Raw genomic sequence first — 18,589 nt, 5'->3', positions numbered from 1 at the left:
AAAGCGTTAGCACCCATACCTGTCACATAAACCAACAGCACTCCCTAGCGTGGACAGGTAGATGGACAAGGTTTGATATAGCAGTAACATTAAAGGGATGTTATGAAAATGTTAACATCAGGGGACAGGTGAATGAACTGGGGTTGTGGATGTTGCAGTAACGTTTCTGGGTGGTTGTAAGTGTGTTTTAATAACCCAGAGAGGTCACACGATGGAGCCCTTGGAGGAGGAGAGGTGAATTGACTGGATGCGGGTGGCTAGAGTTTTCTCAAGGTCATGGAGGACATCGGAGATGGGGCTCAGGCAGGGTCCGGGGCTCACTGTAACAGGCATCTCGTACAGTAGTTGTTTGAAAGCCTCCACCTCAATCAGCAGCACCATGTTTTTCAGGAAGAAGCCTTCGATGAAGGCCGCCAGCTCATTGGCACAGAGGAACTAAACAGGGCATAAGGATACAGTCAGAACCTTAACTCACTCTGTCACAATGCCCTCTCTGTCACTTGTGTTTTTTTTATGTCTGATACATACACATTGTATCATGCATGGTTATCTTGCCTACCTATGTTTTATCCTCTTTTACTGTAGACTCTTAGAAAATAGGGTTACAAAATCTTTGCAGAGGGATAGGGTTCTACCAAGAACAGTTTATCTGAAGAATCATATTTGGAAGACAATGATTCTATGTAAGGCAAAGAGTTCTACATAGAATCTTTTTCTTCCTAAGAACCTTTTTTGGAAGAAAGGGTTCTTTGATGATTATTGGAAGGCAAGAAGGATTATTTGAAAGTCAAGTCTGCATCTGAATAAGCTTTTTATTACAAATGTTTTTCTTTCTTTTAACCTTTCATTACTACCCATCCCGGATCCGGGAGCATCCTCATCAAAAAAGCTGACTAGCATAGCCTAGCCTAACGCGACAGGGATATCATATAATATAATTTTCATGAAATCACAAGTCCAATACAGCAAATGAAAGATAAACATCTTGTGAATCCAGCCATCATTTCCGATTTTTTAAATGTTTTACAGCGAAAACACAATATGTATTTCTATTAGCTAACCACAACAGCAAAAGACTCAACCGCATATTTTCACCATTTTTCTACCGCATAGGTAGCTATCACAAAACCGACCAAATAGAGATATAATTAGTCACTAACCAAGAAACAACTTCATCAGATGACAGTCTTATAACATGTTATACAATAAATCTATGTTTTGTTCGAAAATGTGCATATTTGAGGTATAAATCATAGTTTTACATTGCAGCTACAATCAAAAATATCACCAAAGCAGCCAGAATAATTACAGAGAGCAACGTGAAATACCTAAATACTCATCATAAAACATTTATGAAAAATACATGGTGTACAGCAAATGAAAGATAAACATCTTGTGAATCCAGCCAATATTTCCGATTTTTTAAGTGTTTTACAGCGAAAACACAATATAGCATTATATTAGCTTACCACAATAGCCAAACACACAAATGCATTTATTAGCAGCAAAAGGTAGCGATCGCAAAAACCAGCAAAAGATATAAAATTAATCACTAACCTTCACCAACTTCATCAGATGGCAGTCTTATAACATCAGGTTATACAATACACTTATGTTTTGTTCGAAAATGTGCATATTTAGAGCTGCAAACCGTGGTTATACATAGTGAATATGTAGCATCGATTCACCAAATTGTCCGGAGCTAGTTTTGACACTCACCTAATCTGACCAAAGAACTCATCATAAACTTTACTAAAAAATACATGTTGGACAGCAAATGAAAGATACACTAGTTCTTAATGCAACCGCCGTGTTAGATTTTAAAAAATAACTTTACCATAACAAACAGCTTACGTTATAGCGAGACAGCGCCCGCAAAAAGGGCGGATAATAGGACTAAACATTTTCCACAGAAATACGAAATAACATCATAAATTGTTCTTACTTTTGCTGAGCTTCCATCAGAATCTTGTACAAGGAGTCCTTTGTCCAGAATAAATCGTTGTTTGGTTTTAGAATGTCCTTCTCTCCTGTCGAATTCGCTCCACAAGGCTAGCCATGTGGCGCGAACATGCCCATCTTCTCTTGACGCATAGAACGGAAAACTCCAAAAGTCCCATTAAACGTTGAATAAACTGATGAAACTCGGTTGAAAAAACCTACTTTATGATGTTTTTCTAATATGTATCAAATAAAAACAAAGCCGGAGATATTAGCCCTGTATACCTAACGCTTATCATAAGACAATATGGAGGTACTTCCCGCGCACTGGTAGACAAAGGAAATTCTGGTCACGTCATTCCAAGAGCTCTTGTTCGACCTCAGATCAAGCTAGACACCCCATTCCACCTTCCACTGCCTGTTGACATCTAGTGGAAGGCGTATGCAGTGCATGCATATCCATAAATATAAGGCAATTCAATAGGTAGGCCCTTGAACAGAGCATCGTTTTCAGATTTTTCACTTCCTGTCTGGAAGTTTGCTGCAAAATGAGTTCTGTTTTACTCACAGATATAATTCAAACAGTTGTAGAAACTTGAGAGTGTTTTCTATCCAATAGTAATAATAATATGCATATTGTACGATCTAGAATAGAGTACGAGGCAGTTTAATTTTTGCACGATTTTTTCCAAAGTGGAAACAGCGCCCCCATATTGACAGTAAGTTTTAAGTAGTAAGCATTAGTGTTTACCTCAGTGTTCAAACTTTAACATCAGGAGTGTTAAAGTATTCTGATGAATTTAAAAAGATATATGTGAGCATGTTTTAACTTCTTATGGGCGCTACCGTCCCACCTGGCCAACATCTGGTGAAATTGCAGAGCGCCAAATTCAAAATATATAAATAGTCAAATGAATTCATAAAAATAGAAGTGTTATACATCGGTTTAAAGATTAACTACTTGTTAATCCAGCCGCTGTGTCAGATATCAAAAGGCTTTTACCGCGAAAGCATACCATGCGATTATCTGAGGACAGCGCCCCGCTTACAAAAGCATACAAACATTTTACAACCAAGTAAAGGAATTACAAAAAGTCTGAAATAGCGATAAAATGAATCGCTTACCTTTGATGATATTCATATGTTTGCACTCTCAAGAGTCCCTGTTACACAATAAATGTTTGTTTTGTTTGATAAATTCCCTCTTTATGTCCCAAAAACTGTGTTTTGTCGGCGCATTTTGTTCAGTATTCCACTGGCTCAAAGGCGGTCACGACATGCAGACAATTACATCCTAATAGTACCTGTAAAGTTCGTCGAAACATGTCAAACGATATTTATAATTAATCTTCAGGTTGTCTATTGTCTAAATAATCAATAATATTTCAACCGGACAATAGCGTCTTCAATAGAAAGGAAAAACAACGAACGGTGCGCAATCGGTCACGCGCGCCAAACAGCTCTGGTACATTCTGCATGCCACATAGAAAATGGTCTCATTCTTCCTCATTTTTCAGAATACAAGCCTGAAACAATGTCTAAAGACTGTTGACATCTAGTGGAAGCCATAGGAGCTGCAATCCGGGCCCAAACCCAACAGATACTGTATAGGCATTCAATAGAAAAGTACCCACATCAAAAATATCCCATATCCTGGATGGATTTTCCTCAGGTTTTTGCCTGCCATATCAGTTCTGTTATACTCACAGACATTGTTTTAACAGTTTTGATTCTCTACTAAGTTTGACCAGTTTATTCGACTTGTAATATAACTTTTTGAAGTTTTCGTCCGACGTTTGCCTGCATCTGCACGAGCGTTTGGACACGTGTACTACACATGCTAGCAAAAGTAGCTAATTGGACATAAGTAATGGACATTATCGAACAAAACAACGATTTATTGTGGAACTAGGATTCCTGGCATTGTATTCTGATGACGATAATCAAAGGTAAGGGAATATTTATGATGTAATTTCGTATTTCTGTTGACTCCAACATGGCGGAGAAATTTTGTTCAATCTGAGTGCCGTCTCAGATTATTGCATGGTGTGCTTTTTACGTAAAGTGTTTTTTAAAATCTGACACAGCGGTTGCATTAAGAACAAGTGTTTATTTAATTCTGTGTAAAACATGTATCTTTCATCAAAGTTTATGATGAGTATTTCTGTTATTTGACGTGGCTCTCTGCAATTTCTCTGGATATTTTGGAGGCATTTCTGAACATAGCGCCAATGTAAACCATGATTTGTGGATGTAAATATGCACATTATCGAACAAAACATAAATGTATTGTGTAACATGATGTCCTATGAGTGTTATCTGGTGATCATCAAAGGTTAGTGATTCATTTTATCTCTATTTCTGCTTTTTGTGACTACTATCTTTTGCTGGGAAAATGGCTGTGTTTTTCTGTGGCTATGTACTGAGCTAACATAATTGTTTCGTGTGCTTTCCCCGTAAATCCTTTTTGAAATCAGACATGTTGGCTGGATTCACAACATGTGTAGCTTTAATTTGGTGTCTTTCATGTGTGATTTCATGAAAGATTGATTTTTATAGTAATATATTTGAACTTGGCGCGCTACATTTTTTCTGGATTTTGGCCTCGTGGGACGCTACCGTCCCACATATCCCAGAGAAGTTAAGGAGTTAAATTATCTTAACAATTTTACACCACTGGAGAGGGCCAGTGATGTAAAATAACCCAAGTTGGTTGTCATGACTATCCTGTGAGGATCCAAGGATTAGGTTACAATGTATCAGCTCTACAGCGCTCTCTCTCTCTCCCGCAGAGGGGAAGAGGGATGGATGTGGGAGTTTAATGACACCTCACTTGATCGTAAACCATAGGCAGCAGACGATTCACTTTGGGGCCTGATCAGAATGGCTATGTGCCTTATAAAAAGGTCCAAGAACTTCAACATCAAACACTTGACACCAGGACAGTATTTTTCATCCTCCGAATGTTGGTAATGATGAGTGATGGAATGTGGAAGATTAATGTCTATTTTGTGATGTCACTAAAAGTTAAATGAAGACATAACAAAAACATTGTACCTTGAAGGGCTTTCACAATGTGTATATCATGTTTACATACTTTACGTTGTGTAGAAAATATCCAGGATAAAGAGAATGTTTTTGTTACGATAAGATTGTGATTTTAGTTCTATAACGAGATCATAGAAAATTGTGATACCATGCCTCGTAACTAGACACGCCCTAGGGAACCCAGAGAGCTTGTCAGCATGACGTAAACGCCCCCTTTTTACACAAGGGTATAAAGCATTTGAGTTAAGAATTAACATATGGATGCCCACGACCTGCAGCTGAGGTCTACGACGCCCAAACGCAGCACGAGGTTGAAGAAGACAAAGGAACCTCTTAACAATTAATGCTACGGTTTAGTAACATGTTCTATGTACTGTATCTAAGAAGGTGAATTTAACTTCTTGTCAATATGGGGGCGCTGTTTCACCATTGGGAAAAATAGTGCCCAAATTAAACTGCCTCGTACTCAATTCTTGCTCGTACAATATGCATATTATTATTACTATTGGATAGAAAACACTCTCTAGTTTCTAAAACCGTTTGAATTATTTCTCTGAGTGAAACAGAACTCTTTCTGCAGCACATTTCCTGTCAGGGAGTGAGATTTCAGAAATCGAGGTCCCTGTTCTAAGGTCAGTTTATAAGTCCCCATGTAAGCTATGAGGGTACATGCACTGCATACGCCTTCCTCTAGATGTCAGTAAGCGGTGAGAATTTGAATGGAGTCGATTGCACAATCTGGGACCTTATATTAGACCGTGGAACAGGAAGTACCGTCCTTTTCAGCGGTGCGCCCGGACCAAGAAGACATCACAATGACGTCCTGCAAACGCTTTCGTTTTAGTAGTTCTATATCTCCGGTCATGTTTTTATTCGTTATAGGTGTTAAAGACATCATAAGGTAGTTAATTTAAACCGACTTATAGCAGTTTATAGCAGTTTATTGCGATTTTCCTGGATTTCTTTGTGACGCGCTTCCACTAGTTGGGCACCTCTCCAGTGGGTGGCTAACGTTTAGCGGCTAATTCGACTGGACAAGAGGACATCTTTCAGCCAAAAGACGATTGTTTTGAAGAAAGGACACCTTGCCCAAGATTCTGATTGAAGCTCAGCTAATAGTAAGCAGTCTTTATGCTGTTAATTAATTGTTCTGTTGAAAAAAGTAAAATGCATGAGACGCCATTTCTTGCAGTATAGCATTGCGTTATCGCAGCCTGTATTGCGCAGTAACGATAATTTAAAAAATGTAATTCAGCGATTGCATTAAGAACTAATTTGTCTTTCAATTGCTGTCCAACCTGTATTTTTTTAGTCAAGTTTATGAATAGTTTTCGATAAGAATAGGTGGCTTTCCAAGATGGCGCCGGACAGATTGCTTGAGCTCTTGGCTACTTTTCTCATTGTATAAGCACAATTTGTGCCGCTAAATATGCACATTTTCGAACAAACTCTATATGCATTGTGTAATATGATGTTACAGGACTGTCATCTGAAGAATTCTGAGAAGGTTAGTGAAAAAATTAATATATTTTGGTGGTTTATACGTTATAGCTATTTTTGCCTTGAATCAATGCTGGTGTGATGTTCGCTATTGTGCTAAGCTAATATAACGCTATATTGTGTTTTCGCTGTAAAACACTTAGAAAATCTGAAATATTGTCTTGATTCACAAGATCTGTGTCTTTCATCTGCTGCACGCTGTGTATTTTTAAGAAATGTTTTATGATGAGTAATTAGCTAATACACGATGGTCTCTGTAGTTATTCTAGTCATTTTAGTGAGAGTTGTGATCGGGGCTGCAATGGTAAACTATGATTTATACCTGAAATATGCACATTTTTCTAACAAAACCTATGCTATACAATAAATATGTTATCAGACTGTCATCTGATGAGGTTGTTTCTTGGTTAGTGGCTATTTATATCTTTATTTGGTCGAATTTGTGATAGCTAATGATGCAGTAAGAAAATGGTGGAGTATGGAAGTGGTGTCTTTTGCTAACGTGGTTAGCTAATAGATTTACATATTTTGTCTTCCCTGTAAAACATTTTAAAAATCAGAAATGATGGCTTTATTCACAAGATGTGTATCTTTCATTTGGTGTCTTGGACTTGTGATTTCATGAACATTTTATTATATGATATCCCTGTGGCTTTAGGCTAGGCTATGCTAGTCAGCTTTTGTGATGGGGGGGCTCCCGGATCCGGGTTTGGTAGGCGTTAGAGGTTAAGCAGAACCATCAGGTTATTCTCTTCAAATCATCATTTGTCTACACGGCTTTCATCACCAATCTGGGATCATCGACACAGCTGATTAGCTTTCCTCAGGAGACCACTCTTCCAGAACGAATGCAAGTAAACAGACAACTAAGAAGGACAGTGTGACATCTTGTGGACAATCAGAGACTTACACCGAGAACGAAGGAGGGGGCCATCCAAAGAACAAGGCTTCTGTCGAACCCTTATCACCAAGTGGAACCCGGCCCACAAAGGCCTGGGCCCAACAGAGATACCCGACGAATACCTTCAACACGTAAATACATGCATTACTTATTACCCATAAGAGTGGCAGTTCGTGGCAAGGTATTAGGGCTAACTTAAGAGTTGTTTCTCTTTCTCTCTTGCTCTCTGTCTCTCTCTTTTAATCTCATCTTGGGTAACCAGTGTCATATTGTGGTGGTCCGCTAGAGACCTGTTGTCATCATATATCGTTTCTAATCAATAACCTATGTGTGAGTGTATCTTATGTTATCATTTAGCTTGTTAGTAAATAAATATTCAAATCAATTTGTGTGGTACAGAATTATCTGTGAGACCCGGGTTTGTGCAGATTTACGGAGTCTACGACATTCAGCATGAGACTGATATGAGGAAATTATTAATTAATGACTGGTATGAGATCTATATATTCTTAAAGCTTTTCCTGTGATGCCCAAATTCCTAATGAGTTAATTGTTACAAGATTAATTTAAATCGAGTAATAATTAAATGTAGTAGGTAATTATTCAATAAATAGCAGTCATCACATTAATGGTAGTCAAGTCACGACATGGTGTTAATAACCAGAATTAAGTGTGTGATTTTTACTCTGTGTGTTGTGAAACACACAAAAAGCATGTCCATCATTGTCATATTTCCTAGCATGCTCTATTGCAGGGTGATTTTCATTACAGTTTTTTTCAATATCTATGTTTTTGCATGTACGTTGATTGGTTGATTAATCTTATGCTACACAAAAGACAAATAAACACACATTTTTCTAAACTAATCCAATCTTTTATTAGTTGGATTTGTTACTGAGAAGATTGTTTCAATTTAGATGATGTAGGTTGTTCCATTAATTTATTGTACCACTTGTGATGATTTTCTGCATTTCTTCTGTCCAGAGGGATCGGGCGCTTTGTGTCACCTGATGAGGGACAAGATCTGTGACTTGCTTTGCTCTCCGGAGTAGGGCACCTTTGAAAGGAGTGATTACTGGGGTGGCGTTGAGGTGGAGCAACGGAAATGTAAATTTCCTTGTGTCTGTGAAGCCAGCCGTTTGGTGCCAACGCAGACCCGGTGGTGACCGTGGTCGAACTGAGACGACGTTGTTTGTCCTTTTGAGTTTTTACCTAATAAAGTCATGTTAGGATATGCAAGTTATACAGTGAGAGCTTTTGTGCAGAACCCATTAAGGTATTTCACATACCAAGCTTATGATCACGTGGCAAGTGTGTATGGGACAAAGGAATGTCTAGTATTGGTGGAAAAAACTGTGTCTTAATTGTGGGGGTGTCCATGTTGCTGGGGATCAGAAGTGTCTGGTGTGAGAGCGATTGAGGTTGCCAGGGTCAGAGTAGAACAGAAGGTGTCATATGCTGAGTCAGTGAAGAGAGTAGAGGATGATGGTTCAAGGGTGAGTAGGAGAAGTAGTAGGCCTTGGACAATACAGAGTGATACGAATTTGTGTTTCAGTAATGTTGGCTTCTTAGCATTCATTGCCATGGTTATCAACTGTACTGCAGAAATGGAATGTAAATCACAGAAAATAGACGTTGTGGTGGCAGCTGCAGAGAAGTACTTGGGTGTACGAGGTTGTACTGTAGAAGAATTACAAGGTGTGTTAAACGAGTCCCGTCCTCCCAGGCCGTCGGCCTGGTGTGGGATCAGTTAGGGTCAAAGTAGTGGAATGGGGTGGTGATTATTTCTATGAAATAGTTTGAAATAGGTGGATAATTTTTTTACTTTTAGGAACAGGAATATTTAAGAGAATTTAATGTAGGTAGGCCGTTACTGGCCTCACACTTCAATACATTAGGTGGCAGTGTATGCACCTTGAAGTTGAATGCGATCCGCTAACCCGATCCCAAAAAAGAAGAAGAAGAATTTATTGTACCTACCCTGGCAGTCATTCTGAATAATTCAAAGTTTCAATTGGATTTACACACCATTTTGCAAGCCCACATAAAATGATTTGTAGGCCTGATGTGGCCTGTAGACCTAGAGTTTGAATACAAAACTAGGCCCTCAAAGAAAGACCTTATGATGTACAGTATTTTATAAAGAGTTACAATTTAAAGGCTAATAAGGCTGGTCCTGCTAGGAAGAACCTTTAGAGGATAAAGGGGGTTCTATGAAGAAACCTACATAGAGGTTGCAAAGGGTTTTACTTACATAGAGGCTGCAAAGGGTTTTACATTGCACCAAAAAGGGTTCCCCTAAGGGGACAAACCGAAGAACCCTATATGGTTCAACTTAGCACCTTTTTTTCTTCCACAGCTTCATGTGTTACAAATGTACAATTTTAAAATGTGCAATGGAGCAAAATATTCTGTCTTCTCGTTTCAAAACTGGTTGAATGGCAATTTTTATCCTGTAGGCACCTGCAACTTATCACAGGTGAGATTAACAAATCGCTTGCCTCCAACCACATTAATTTGGACATTTATGACTTTGAAGTGAAAAATCTCAATTTATATTTCAATTTTTTCCCTTGGTCCTGTGCAGTTTTAAAACAAACAAATACACCTGTGAACACCAAATGTTTTTTCAATTTCAACTCATTTTAGAAAACATTTTGAACTGTATACGTTTGGCTTGTTCCCATTTCCTCTCACCTTAGCGTGTTTGTAGATGTCCACACAGGTTTCCACGGCAATGTTCTTGGAGCAGATGATCTCACAGTGTCGCTGAAGGGCCTCTAGTTGAAAGAATTTTGCTGCAGACAGGAGCTGTGGAAGAGAGGGAAAAGAGAGCAGAAACACACACAGTGAGAAGTGGGTTGGACTTTCTGGGTAATGAAATGAAAAAGTTTTTGATGGGGTTGAGGTCAGAGCTCTGTGCAGGCCAGTCAAGTTCTTCCACACCCATCTCAAAAAAGCATTCTGTATGAACCTCGCTTTGTGCACGGGGCGTTGCTATGCTGAAACAGGAAAGGGCCTTCCCCAAACTGTTGTTACAATGTTGGAAGCACAGAATTATCTTGAATGCCATTGTATTTCCCTTCACTGGAACTATGGGGCCTAGCTGGAACCATGAAAAACAGCCCCATGCTATTATTCCTCCTCCACCAAACTTTACAGTTGGCACTATGCATTGGGGCAGGTAGCGTTCTCCTTGCATCCGGCAAACCCAGATTTACACCACTCCAGCCGACGCTTGGCATTGCGCATGGTGATCTTAGTCTTGTGTGTGGCTGCTCGCCCATGGAAACCCATTTCATGAAGCTCTTGTTCTTGTGCTGACGTTGCGTCCAGAGATAGTTTGGAACTCTGTAATGAGTGTAATGAGTGTCCAACCGAGGACAGATGATTTTTACGCACTACGCACTTCAGTCTCGTTCTGTGAGCTTGTGTGACCTACTACTATGCGGCTGAGCCGTTGTTGCTCCTAGACGTTTCCACTTTAAAATAACCACACATACAGTTGACCGGTGCAGCTCTAGCAGGGCAGAAATTTTCCGAAAAGACTTGTTGGAAAGGATCCTATGATGGTGCCACGTTGAAAGTCACAGAGCTCTTCAGTAAGGCCATTCTACTGCTAATGTTTGTCTATGCATGACTGTGCTCGATTTTAATACACCTGTCAGCATCTGGTGTGGCTGAAATGGCCGAATCCACTAATTTGATCGGGTGTATTTTATGTCATTCACAAATCGGTGCCCAGCCCACAAGAGCTTATAAAACACATTTCTTGAAGTGATACAAAACACAAAACAAAATGTAATTTTACAATTTACACGCATAGATAATAATCATGGCACAGTATATACAGTATGTATGATTTGCAAACCTGCTCTGTCAGTGTAACTGTTTGAGAATGATTGTGTGACAAGTATGGCTGCATTGTCATTGAAATAAAATATATATATTAAAAAAAAGTAATTCTTACCTCCATAATTTCAGTATTCATGATGTGCAAGGACTCAGTGCCTCCACAATACAGGTACTGCATGACCAGCTGTAAAATAGGAATGTTGTTATGACTCAAGCTTCTCAACACATTAGGAACAGCCTAAATGAATTACTGGTACTGGTAGGGTAATACTGTACCTGTTTTGCCATAATGAGAGAGTACTTAAAGAGTACAATTGAATGATTACTGACTCATATACAGTATGTCACCCTATAGCATTTAAAAAATATAGAAAGCTCTGGAGTTTTAAATTAGTTTTTTTCGGGTGCTTGAGCAGAGGGTAGTAATCTGCTCTCGATGATGAGCATGACTGCCCCCCTTTGAAGGTTTAAGATACTACATTGCTGTGGTGCGAATCCCAGTTGAACTATGAACACATTACTATAACACATTATTGCAACCTAGTTACAGTAGTACATACAGTAGGCTACCTGGAATATGTTGTACTTGACATGACTGATCTCAATGTAGGTGTTCTCTGCTGCTGGTCTGTTTTGGAGCAGGGATTTAAACCTGTATGAAATAATTAAAGAAAGGTGGGGAAGACAGGTTGTCAGAAAACAAAAGGAGTATGTCGTAGTCTGCATTAGTGACATGTGGCCAGTGCTGTACTGGTAAACACCTTATTTTATTTTGCATGAGCATCTTTTGCAGAAAAATGCATTGAAAGTATAGAGAGCGTTACTTTATTCACCGCCAACAGCGATCAGCGTTTACCCACTGTCACGACTCCAACCGAGGCAGGCTCTCCTTCCCGTTCGGGTGGCGCTCGGCGGTCGTCGTCACCGGCCTACTAGCTGCCACTGACTCTTTTTCCTCCCCCTCCTTAATTGTTTATTTGTATCACCTGTGTTCAGTTAGTTGTTAATTAGTGTGGCTTTATTAGTCAGCCAGCCCGTACGCTTCTTTGTGCGGGATTGTTATATTGTAGCTTTTGGGATTTCGGGAGTGTATATTGTTATTGTGGACTGGGTTTGTTTCTCGTGTCGTTGGACCGTTGTGTATGACACCCAGTACGTCCGTGTTGGACATTTTGTTTGCCAGTTGGGCATTAAAGACTCAACATATTGAAGCTCTGCTGTTCCTGCGTCTGACTTCGCACCCCCCGACACCCAGGGCGTTACAGAATCCCGCACCCCCAAAATGGAGTCAGCAGGAGCAGCAGCCAACCCTCTCCCATCGATGGAGTAACGGGTTCTCCACCACACCACCGTCCTCCATCGGATCGGATCAGCCATGGACCAGATGATGGAGAGAATGGAGCGATGGGAGAGGAGTGGGCTCCTCTCTCCACCTTCGGCTCCCATCCCTCAGGACTCTCCATCCCCCGGCTCCAGCGCGCTCCGTCTTACGCTCCCAAGGGATTATGATGGAGCGGCGGCAGGGTGTCAGGGGTTCTTACTCCAACTGGAGCTATACCTGGCCACTGTTCGCCCCACTCCCTCGGGAGCGGAGAGGGTGAGTGTCCTCGTCTCCTGCCTAACGGGTCGTGCTCTGGAGTGGGCCAACGCAGTCTGGAATGGCCCGGACTCAGCGAAGGAGCACTACCCGGAGTTTACCCGTCGTTTTCGTGCCGTGTTTGACCACCCCCCAGAGGGCCGAGCGGCGGGTGAGAGACTATTTCATCTCAGGCAGGAGAAGAGGAGCGCACAGGATTTCGCGCTGGAGTTCCGGACCTTGGCCGCGGGATCAGGGTGGAACGACAGGGCCCTTATTGACCACTACCGGTGCAGTCTCCGGGAGGACGTCCGCAGGGAGCTAGCGTGTCGGGACATCGCTCTTTCTTTGGATGAGCTTATTGACATGTCCATCCGACTGGACAATCTGCTGGCTGCCCGCGGGCGTTCGGAGAGGGTCCTGTGTGTTCCACCACCCAGCGCCCCGGCTCCCATCCCGATGGAGTTGGGAGGGGCCGCGCCTAGGGGTATCGGAGGAGGAGGCCTCCCCTGCACCAGCTGTGGTCGGAGAGGACACACGGCCGATCGGTGCTGGGGGGGTCTGTCTGGGAGTCGAGATGTCAGGCGGAAAGCTTCTCGATCACCCCAGGTGAGTCAGCACCAAACTCACTCAGAACCCCCTGTTGGTCACATGTTTGTCTCAATTTTTTTCCTTTATTTTTTCCCCTCTTCCCAGTATAGGGCACTAGTCGATTCAGGTGCAGCTGGGAACTTTATGGATCGCGGACTCGCCCGTAAGTTGGGCGTTCCGCTTGTGCCGATAGATTCTCCCTTTCCCGTGCACTCCCTAGATAGCCGGCCATTAGGGTCAAGGGTGGTCAGGGAGGCCACAGTTCCCCTGGACATGGTGACGCAGGGGAATCATAGGGAACGTATCAGTCTCTTTATTATTGATTCGCCTGCGTTTCCAGTGGTGCTGGGTATTCCCTGGTTGGCCCGGCACAATCCCAATATTTCGTGGAGACAGGGGGTTCTCCAGGGGTGGTCAGAGGAGTGTTCTGGAAGGTGTCTGGGAGTTTCCATTGGTGCCACGTCGGTGGAGAGTCCAGACCAGGGTTCCACGGTGCGCATTCCCCCCGAGTATGCCGATTTGGCAATCGCTTTCTGTAAAAAGAAAGCGACGAAATTACCACCACATCGACCCGGTAGGGATTGTGCGATAGATCTCCAGGTTAACGCTGCGCTTCCCAAGAGTCACGTGTACCCTTTGTCCCAAGAGGAGACGTTGGCTATGGAGACATATGTCGCGGAGTCTCTGGGACAGGGGTACATTCGGCCCTCCATCTCACCCGTCTCCTCGAGTTTCTTTTTTGTGAAGAAGAAGGAGGGAGGCTTGCGTCCGTGTATTGATTATAGAGGTCTAAATGCCATCACAGTGGGGTTTAGTTACCCACTACCTCTCATTGCTTCGGCGGTGGAATCATTTCACGGAGCGCAGTTCTTTACAAAACTGGACCTCAGGAGCGCGTACAGTCTGGTGCGTATTCGGAAAGGAGACGAGTGGAAAACCGCATTTAGTACCACTTCGGGCTCTGAAGGTGTGGAGACACTGGCTTGAGGGGGCTAAGCACCCCTTTCTCATCTGGACCGACCACCAGAATCTGGAGTATATTCGGGCAGCTCGGAGACTGAACCCGCGTCAGGCAAGGTGGGCCATGTTTTTCACCCGGTTTAGGTTCACGTTGTCCTACAGACCCGGCTCCCAAAACGTAAAGGCTGACGCACTGTCCCGCCTTTACGACACGGAGGATAGGACCACCGAACCCACTCCCATCATCCCCGCCTCGAGGCTGATAGCGCCAGTGGTATGGGAGGTGGACTCGGACATCGAGCGGGCGCTACGGGCGGAGCCCGCGCCTACTCAGTGTCCGGCGGGCCGTAAGTACGTACCGCTTGGTGTTCGGGACCGACTGATTCGGTGGGCTCATGTCCTACCCTCCTCGGGTCACCCTGGGGTGACGAGGACAGTGGGGAGCCTTCGGGGTAGGTATTGGTGGCCTACCTTAGCTCGGGACGTTAGGGTTTATGTCTCCTCCTGTTCGGTATGCGCTCAGAGTAAGGCTCCTAGGCACCTTCCTAGAGGGAAGTTGCAACCCCTCCCCGTTCCACAACGGCCATGGTCTCATCTGTCCGTGGACTTCCTGACCGATCTCCCCCCTTCTCAGGGAAACACTACGGTTCTGGTAATTGTGGATCGGTTTTCTAAGTCCTGCCGTCTCCTCCCGTTGCCCGGTATCCCTACTGCCCTACAGACTGCGGAGGCCTTATTCACCCACGTCTTCCGGCACTACGGGGTGCCGGAGGACATCGTTTCTGATCGGGGCCCCCAGTTCACGTCCCGAGTATGGAGGGCGTTCATGGAGCGTCTGGGGGTCACGGTCAGCTTGACTTCCGGTTTTCACCCCGAGAGTAATGGGCAGGTGGAGAGAGTGAACCAGGAGGTGGGTAGGTTTCTGCGGTCGTATTGCCAGGACCGGCCAGGGGAGTGGGCGAGATACATTCCCTGGGCCGAGATGGCCCAGAACTCACTACGCCACTCCTCTACTAATGTGTCCCCCTTTCAGTGTGTGTTGGGGTACCAGCCGGTCCTGGCACCATGGCATCCGAGCCAGACCGAGGCTCCTGCGGTGGAGGAGTGGGTACAGCGCTCCAAAGAGACCTGGAGGGCCGTCCAGGAGTCCCTCCAACAAGCTACTAGTAGGCAGAAGAGGAGCGCTGACCGCCACCGCAGTGAGGCTCCCGTGTTTGTACCGGGGGAAAGGGTCTGGCTCTCCACCCGAAACCTACCCCTCCGCTTGCCCTGCCGGAAGCTGAGGCCGCAGTGTGTAGGGCCCTTCAAAGTCCTGAGGAGAATAAACGAGGTGTGTTATCGATTAAAACTCCCTTCCTATTATCGTATTAACCCCTCGTTTCATGTGTCTCTCCTCAGGCCGGTGGTAGCTGGTCCCCTGCAGGACGGTGAGGTGCCGGAGGTTCCTCCCCCCCCTCTGGAGATCGAGGGGTCCCCGGCGTACATGATACGGGCCATTCTGGACTCGAGACGCCGGGTGAGGGGCCTGCAGTACCTCGTGGACTGGGAGGGGTACGGTCCGGAGGAGAGGTGCTGGGTACCGGTGGAGGACATTTTGGATCCATCTATGTTAAGGGATTTCCATCGCCTCCATCCGGATCGCCCTGCGCCTCGTCCTCCGGGTCGACCTCGAGGCCGGTGTCGGCGCGCTGCGGGAGCCGCGCGTCAGAGGGGGGGTACTGTCACGACTCCAACCGAGGCAGGCTCTCCTTCCCGTTCGGGTGGCGCTCGGCGGTCGTCGTCACCGGCCTACTAGCTGCCACTGACTCTTTTTCCTCCCCCTCCTTAATTGTTTATTTGTATCACCTGTGTTCAGTTAGTTGTTAATTAGTGTGGCTTTATTAGTCAGCCAGCCCGTACGCTTCTTTGTGCGGGATTGTTATATTGTAGCTTTTGGGATTTCGGGAGTGTATATTGTTATTGTGGACTGGGTTTGTTTCTCGTGTCGTTGGACCGTTGTGTATGACACCCAGTACGTCCGTGTTGGACATTTTGTTTGCCAGTTGGGCATTAAAGACTCAACATATTGAAGCTCTGCTGTTCCTGCGTCTGACTTCGCACCCCCCGACACCCAGGGCGTTACACCCACCAATTTTTGCATATGAAATGTCTTTGTCACTCTTATGAACATATATAACCTAACATGCACGGGGGGTGAAATAATTGATTTATAACCACCTCTGAAAAAAAAAAAACGAAAAAATAGTTTGGGAGCGGTCTAATTGTTCAAGCACTATTTTTCTCTATTTTTTTGTATAAAAATGTTTCATTGTTCAATTCCAACATACAATTATTTCACAGATTATCATGTTCAAGCATTTTTCATCAATGACTCAATTTCTTAGCTTTCTGTGGCTCACCTGGCTGAAGCAGTAAATAACAGGACTTTATGTGCATACAACGGTTTTCCTTCCACCAGGAACGTTACATCAGACATCTCCTTGTTGTTGAGGAAGTGGGGGTCTGAAAGAAGTGAAGGATAATTACTATATTTCTCCACTTCTAACACTGTGTTATATTTATCTCTATTGTTACTCAGTTAGTTTTTAATAAAGGAAATGTAGAGACATTTGTGAAATAAATTTGACTTGTGTATTCATCCATCTGGACTACTTGTCCATTTTGACCTGCATGTGACCTTTTGCAAATTACTCAGAATGGCATAGGCTGGACAGATATGCTAGCAGGATACTTAAATGGCATCCCATGTAATCTCCCGTAGAGAGTATTCTAAATGTAAACATTGCTAACTAAGCATATCTATGAACACAAAGATTTACTGGATTGAAGCCTCCTGTATTCATATGAATCTAACAGATGGTATGGTAATTTCAGCTACTGAGCTACTCAGCTACAGCATGTAGCTTTGGGAGCAACCTAATGAAGCTATTTCAAATGGAATAATTACGCTCATCTCATTGCTGTTCCAAAAAGCATCTAAATTCTTCATCCTCAAAGCAAGCTTTCATTTATTGATTACACCCTCAAGACCTTCATAAGTGTAATTACAAAATTACATTATAGCAAATGCTGACTTTTATTAACAACGCTGAACATATTAGATCAAGGTCAAGGAACTAGAACACATCAACACCAGCTCATCGATAATTCAAAATCTATTTGCACTCATATTTGCTCTCTCTATGGTGCTAGAGACATAAACACAATTTGTGGAATACAACTTGAACTGCCAACGTACAGTATAGCAGAACAATCATTTTCAAGCTCTAGTTTTCAAGCTTCCATTTCATTCTACACTGTTAATGATGAATGAAGATAAATTATTATTGCAATTTCTATAGGGCCACTCCTCCATCTTATCACATTTAAGCACATTTCAGAGGCACCACAAACACAAAGAGGGAGGCAAGTAACGGCTGCTTCTGCTGCCTTTCTGAACATGCATGGCGTGGGTGCAAACCGTTTCCACTCAGGAGCAACACCTTCCTTTGCTCACCAAGTCGCGAGGTCTGCTTCCTTCTGATCTCAGTGAGTTTGGGGACAGGGAAGGGCCCATAACACTGGGAGAAAATCACAGACAGCTGGCTGATCACCTCATTCTGCAGGCCAGGCAAAGAGGGAGATGAGAAGACATACATGGACATGGGAAATGTTTGGAAAAAGGGCAGTTACTTACTGCTGTAAGAAGAGTTATTAAATAGAAGGCGATAGAGGTGAATGTTTTGCAATTCATGCATGAATATAATGATACAGATTGAAAAAATCATTTTATTGTGTAAGTGCTTTTACTAAAACTCAAAGCTGCTACATACAATACCAGTCAAATGTTTGGACACACCTACTCACTCTAGGGTTTTTCTTTATTTTTACTATTTTCTACATTGTAGAATAATAGTAAAGACATCAAAACTATGAAATAACACACATGGAATCATGTATAGCCAAAAAAGTGCTAAACAAATCAAACTATTTTATCTTTTATATTCTTCAAAGTAGCTAACCTTTACCTTGATGACAGCATTGCACACTCTTGGCATTCTCTCAACCAGCTTCACCTGGAATGCTTTTCCAACAGTCTTGAAGGAGTTCCCACATATGCTGAGCACTTGTTGGCTGCTTTTTCTTCACTCTACGGTCCAACTCATCCCAAACCATCTCAATTGGACTGTCATTTCTCTTTGCTTATTTGAGCAGTTCTTCACAAAATATGGACTTGG

The 18,589-nt window shown here is 43.2% G+C and overlaps 1 protein-coding gene across 1 annotated transcript in view; it reads right to left on the bottom strand.

The window, feature by feature from the left end:
* Positions 1-204: 204 nt before the first annotated feature.
* LOC120049054 (ankyrin repeat and BTB/POZ domain-containing protein BTBD11-A-like) overlaps positions 205-18,589 on the bottom strand; it is a 191,620-nt gene continuing 173,235 nt past the window's right edge. Inside the window, exons 9-14 of the mRNA XM_038995312.1 lie at positions 17,869-17,971; positions 16,772-16,874; positions 11,816-11,897; positions 11,361-11,429; positions 10,088-10,201; positions 205-435 (exon numbers count right to left, since the gene is read on the bottom strand). Of these exons, the coding sequence (XP_038851240.1) occupies positions 205-435; positions 10,088-10,201; positions 11,361-11,429; positions 11,816-11,897; positions 16,772-16,874; positions 17,869-17,971 (702 nt within the window). The remainder of the gene's footprint in view (positions 436-10,087; positions 10,202-11,360; positions 11,430-11,815; positions 11,898-16,771; positions 16,875-17,868; positions 17,972-18,589) is intronic.

This window comes from Salvelinus namaycush, chromosome 6 (genome assembly GCF_016432855.1).
Source record: "Salvelinus namaycush isolate Seneca chromosome 6, SaNama_1.0, whole genome shotgun sequence".
Classification (NCBI taxonomy): domain Eukaryota; kingdom Metazoa; phylum Chordata; class Actinopteri; order Salmoniformes; family Salmonidae; genus Salvelinus; species Salvelinus namaycush.
Note: the sequence above shows the minus strand (reverse complement) of the source record. Positions and strands in the feature narration are given on the sequence as shown.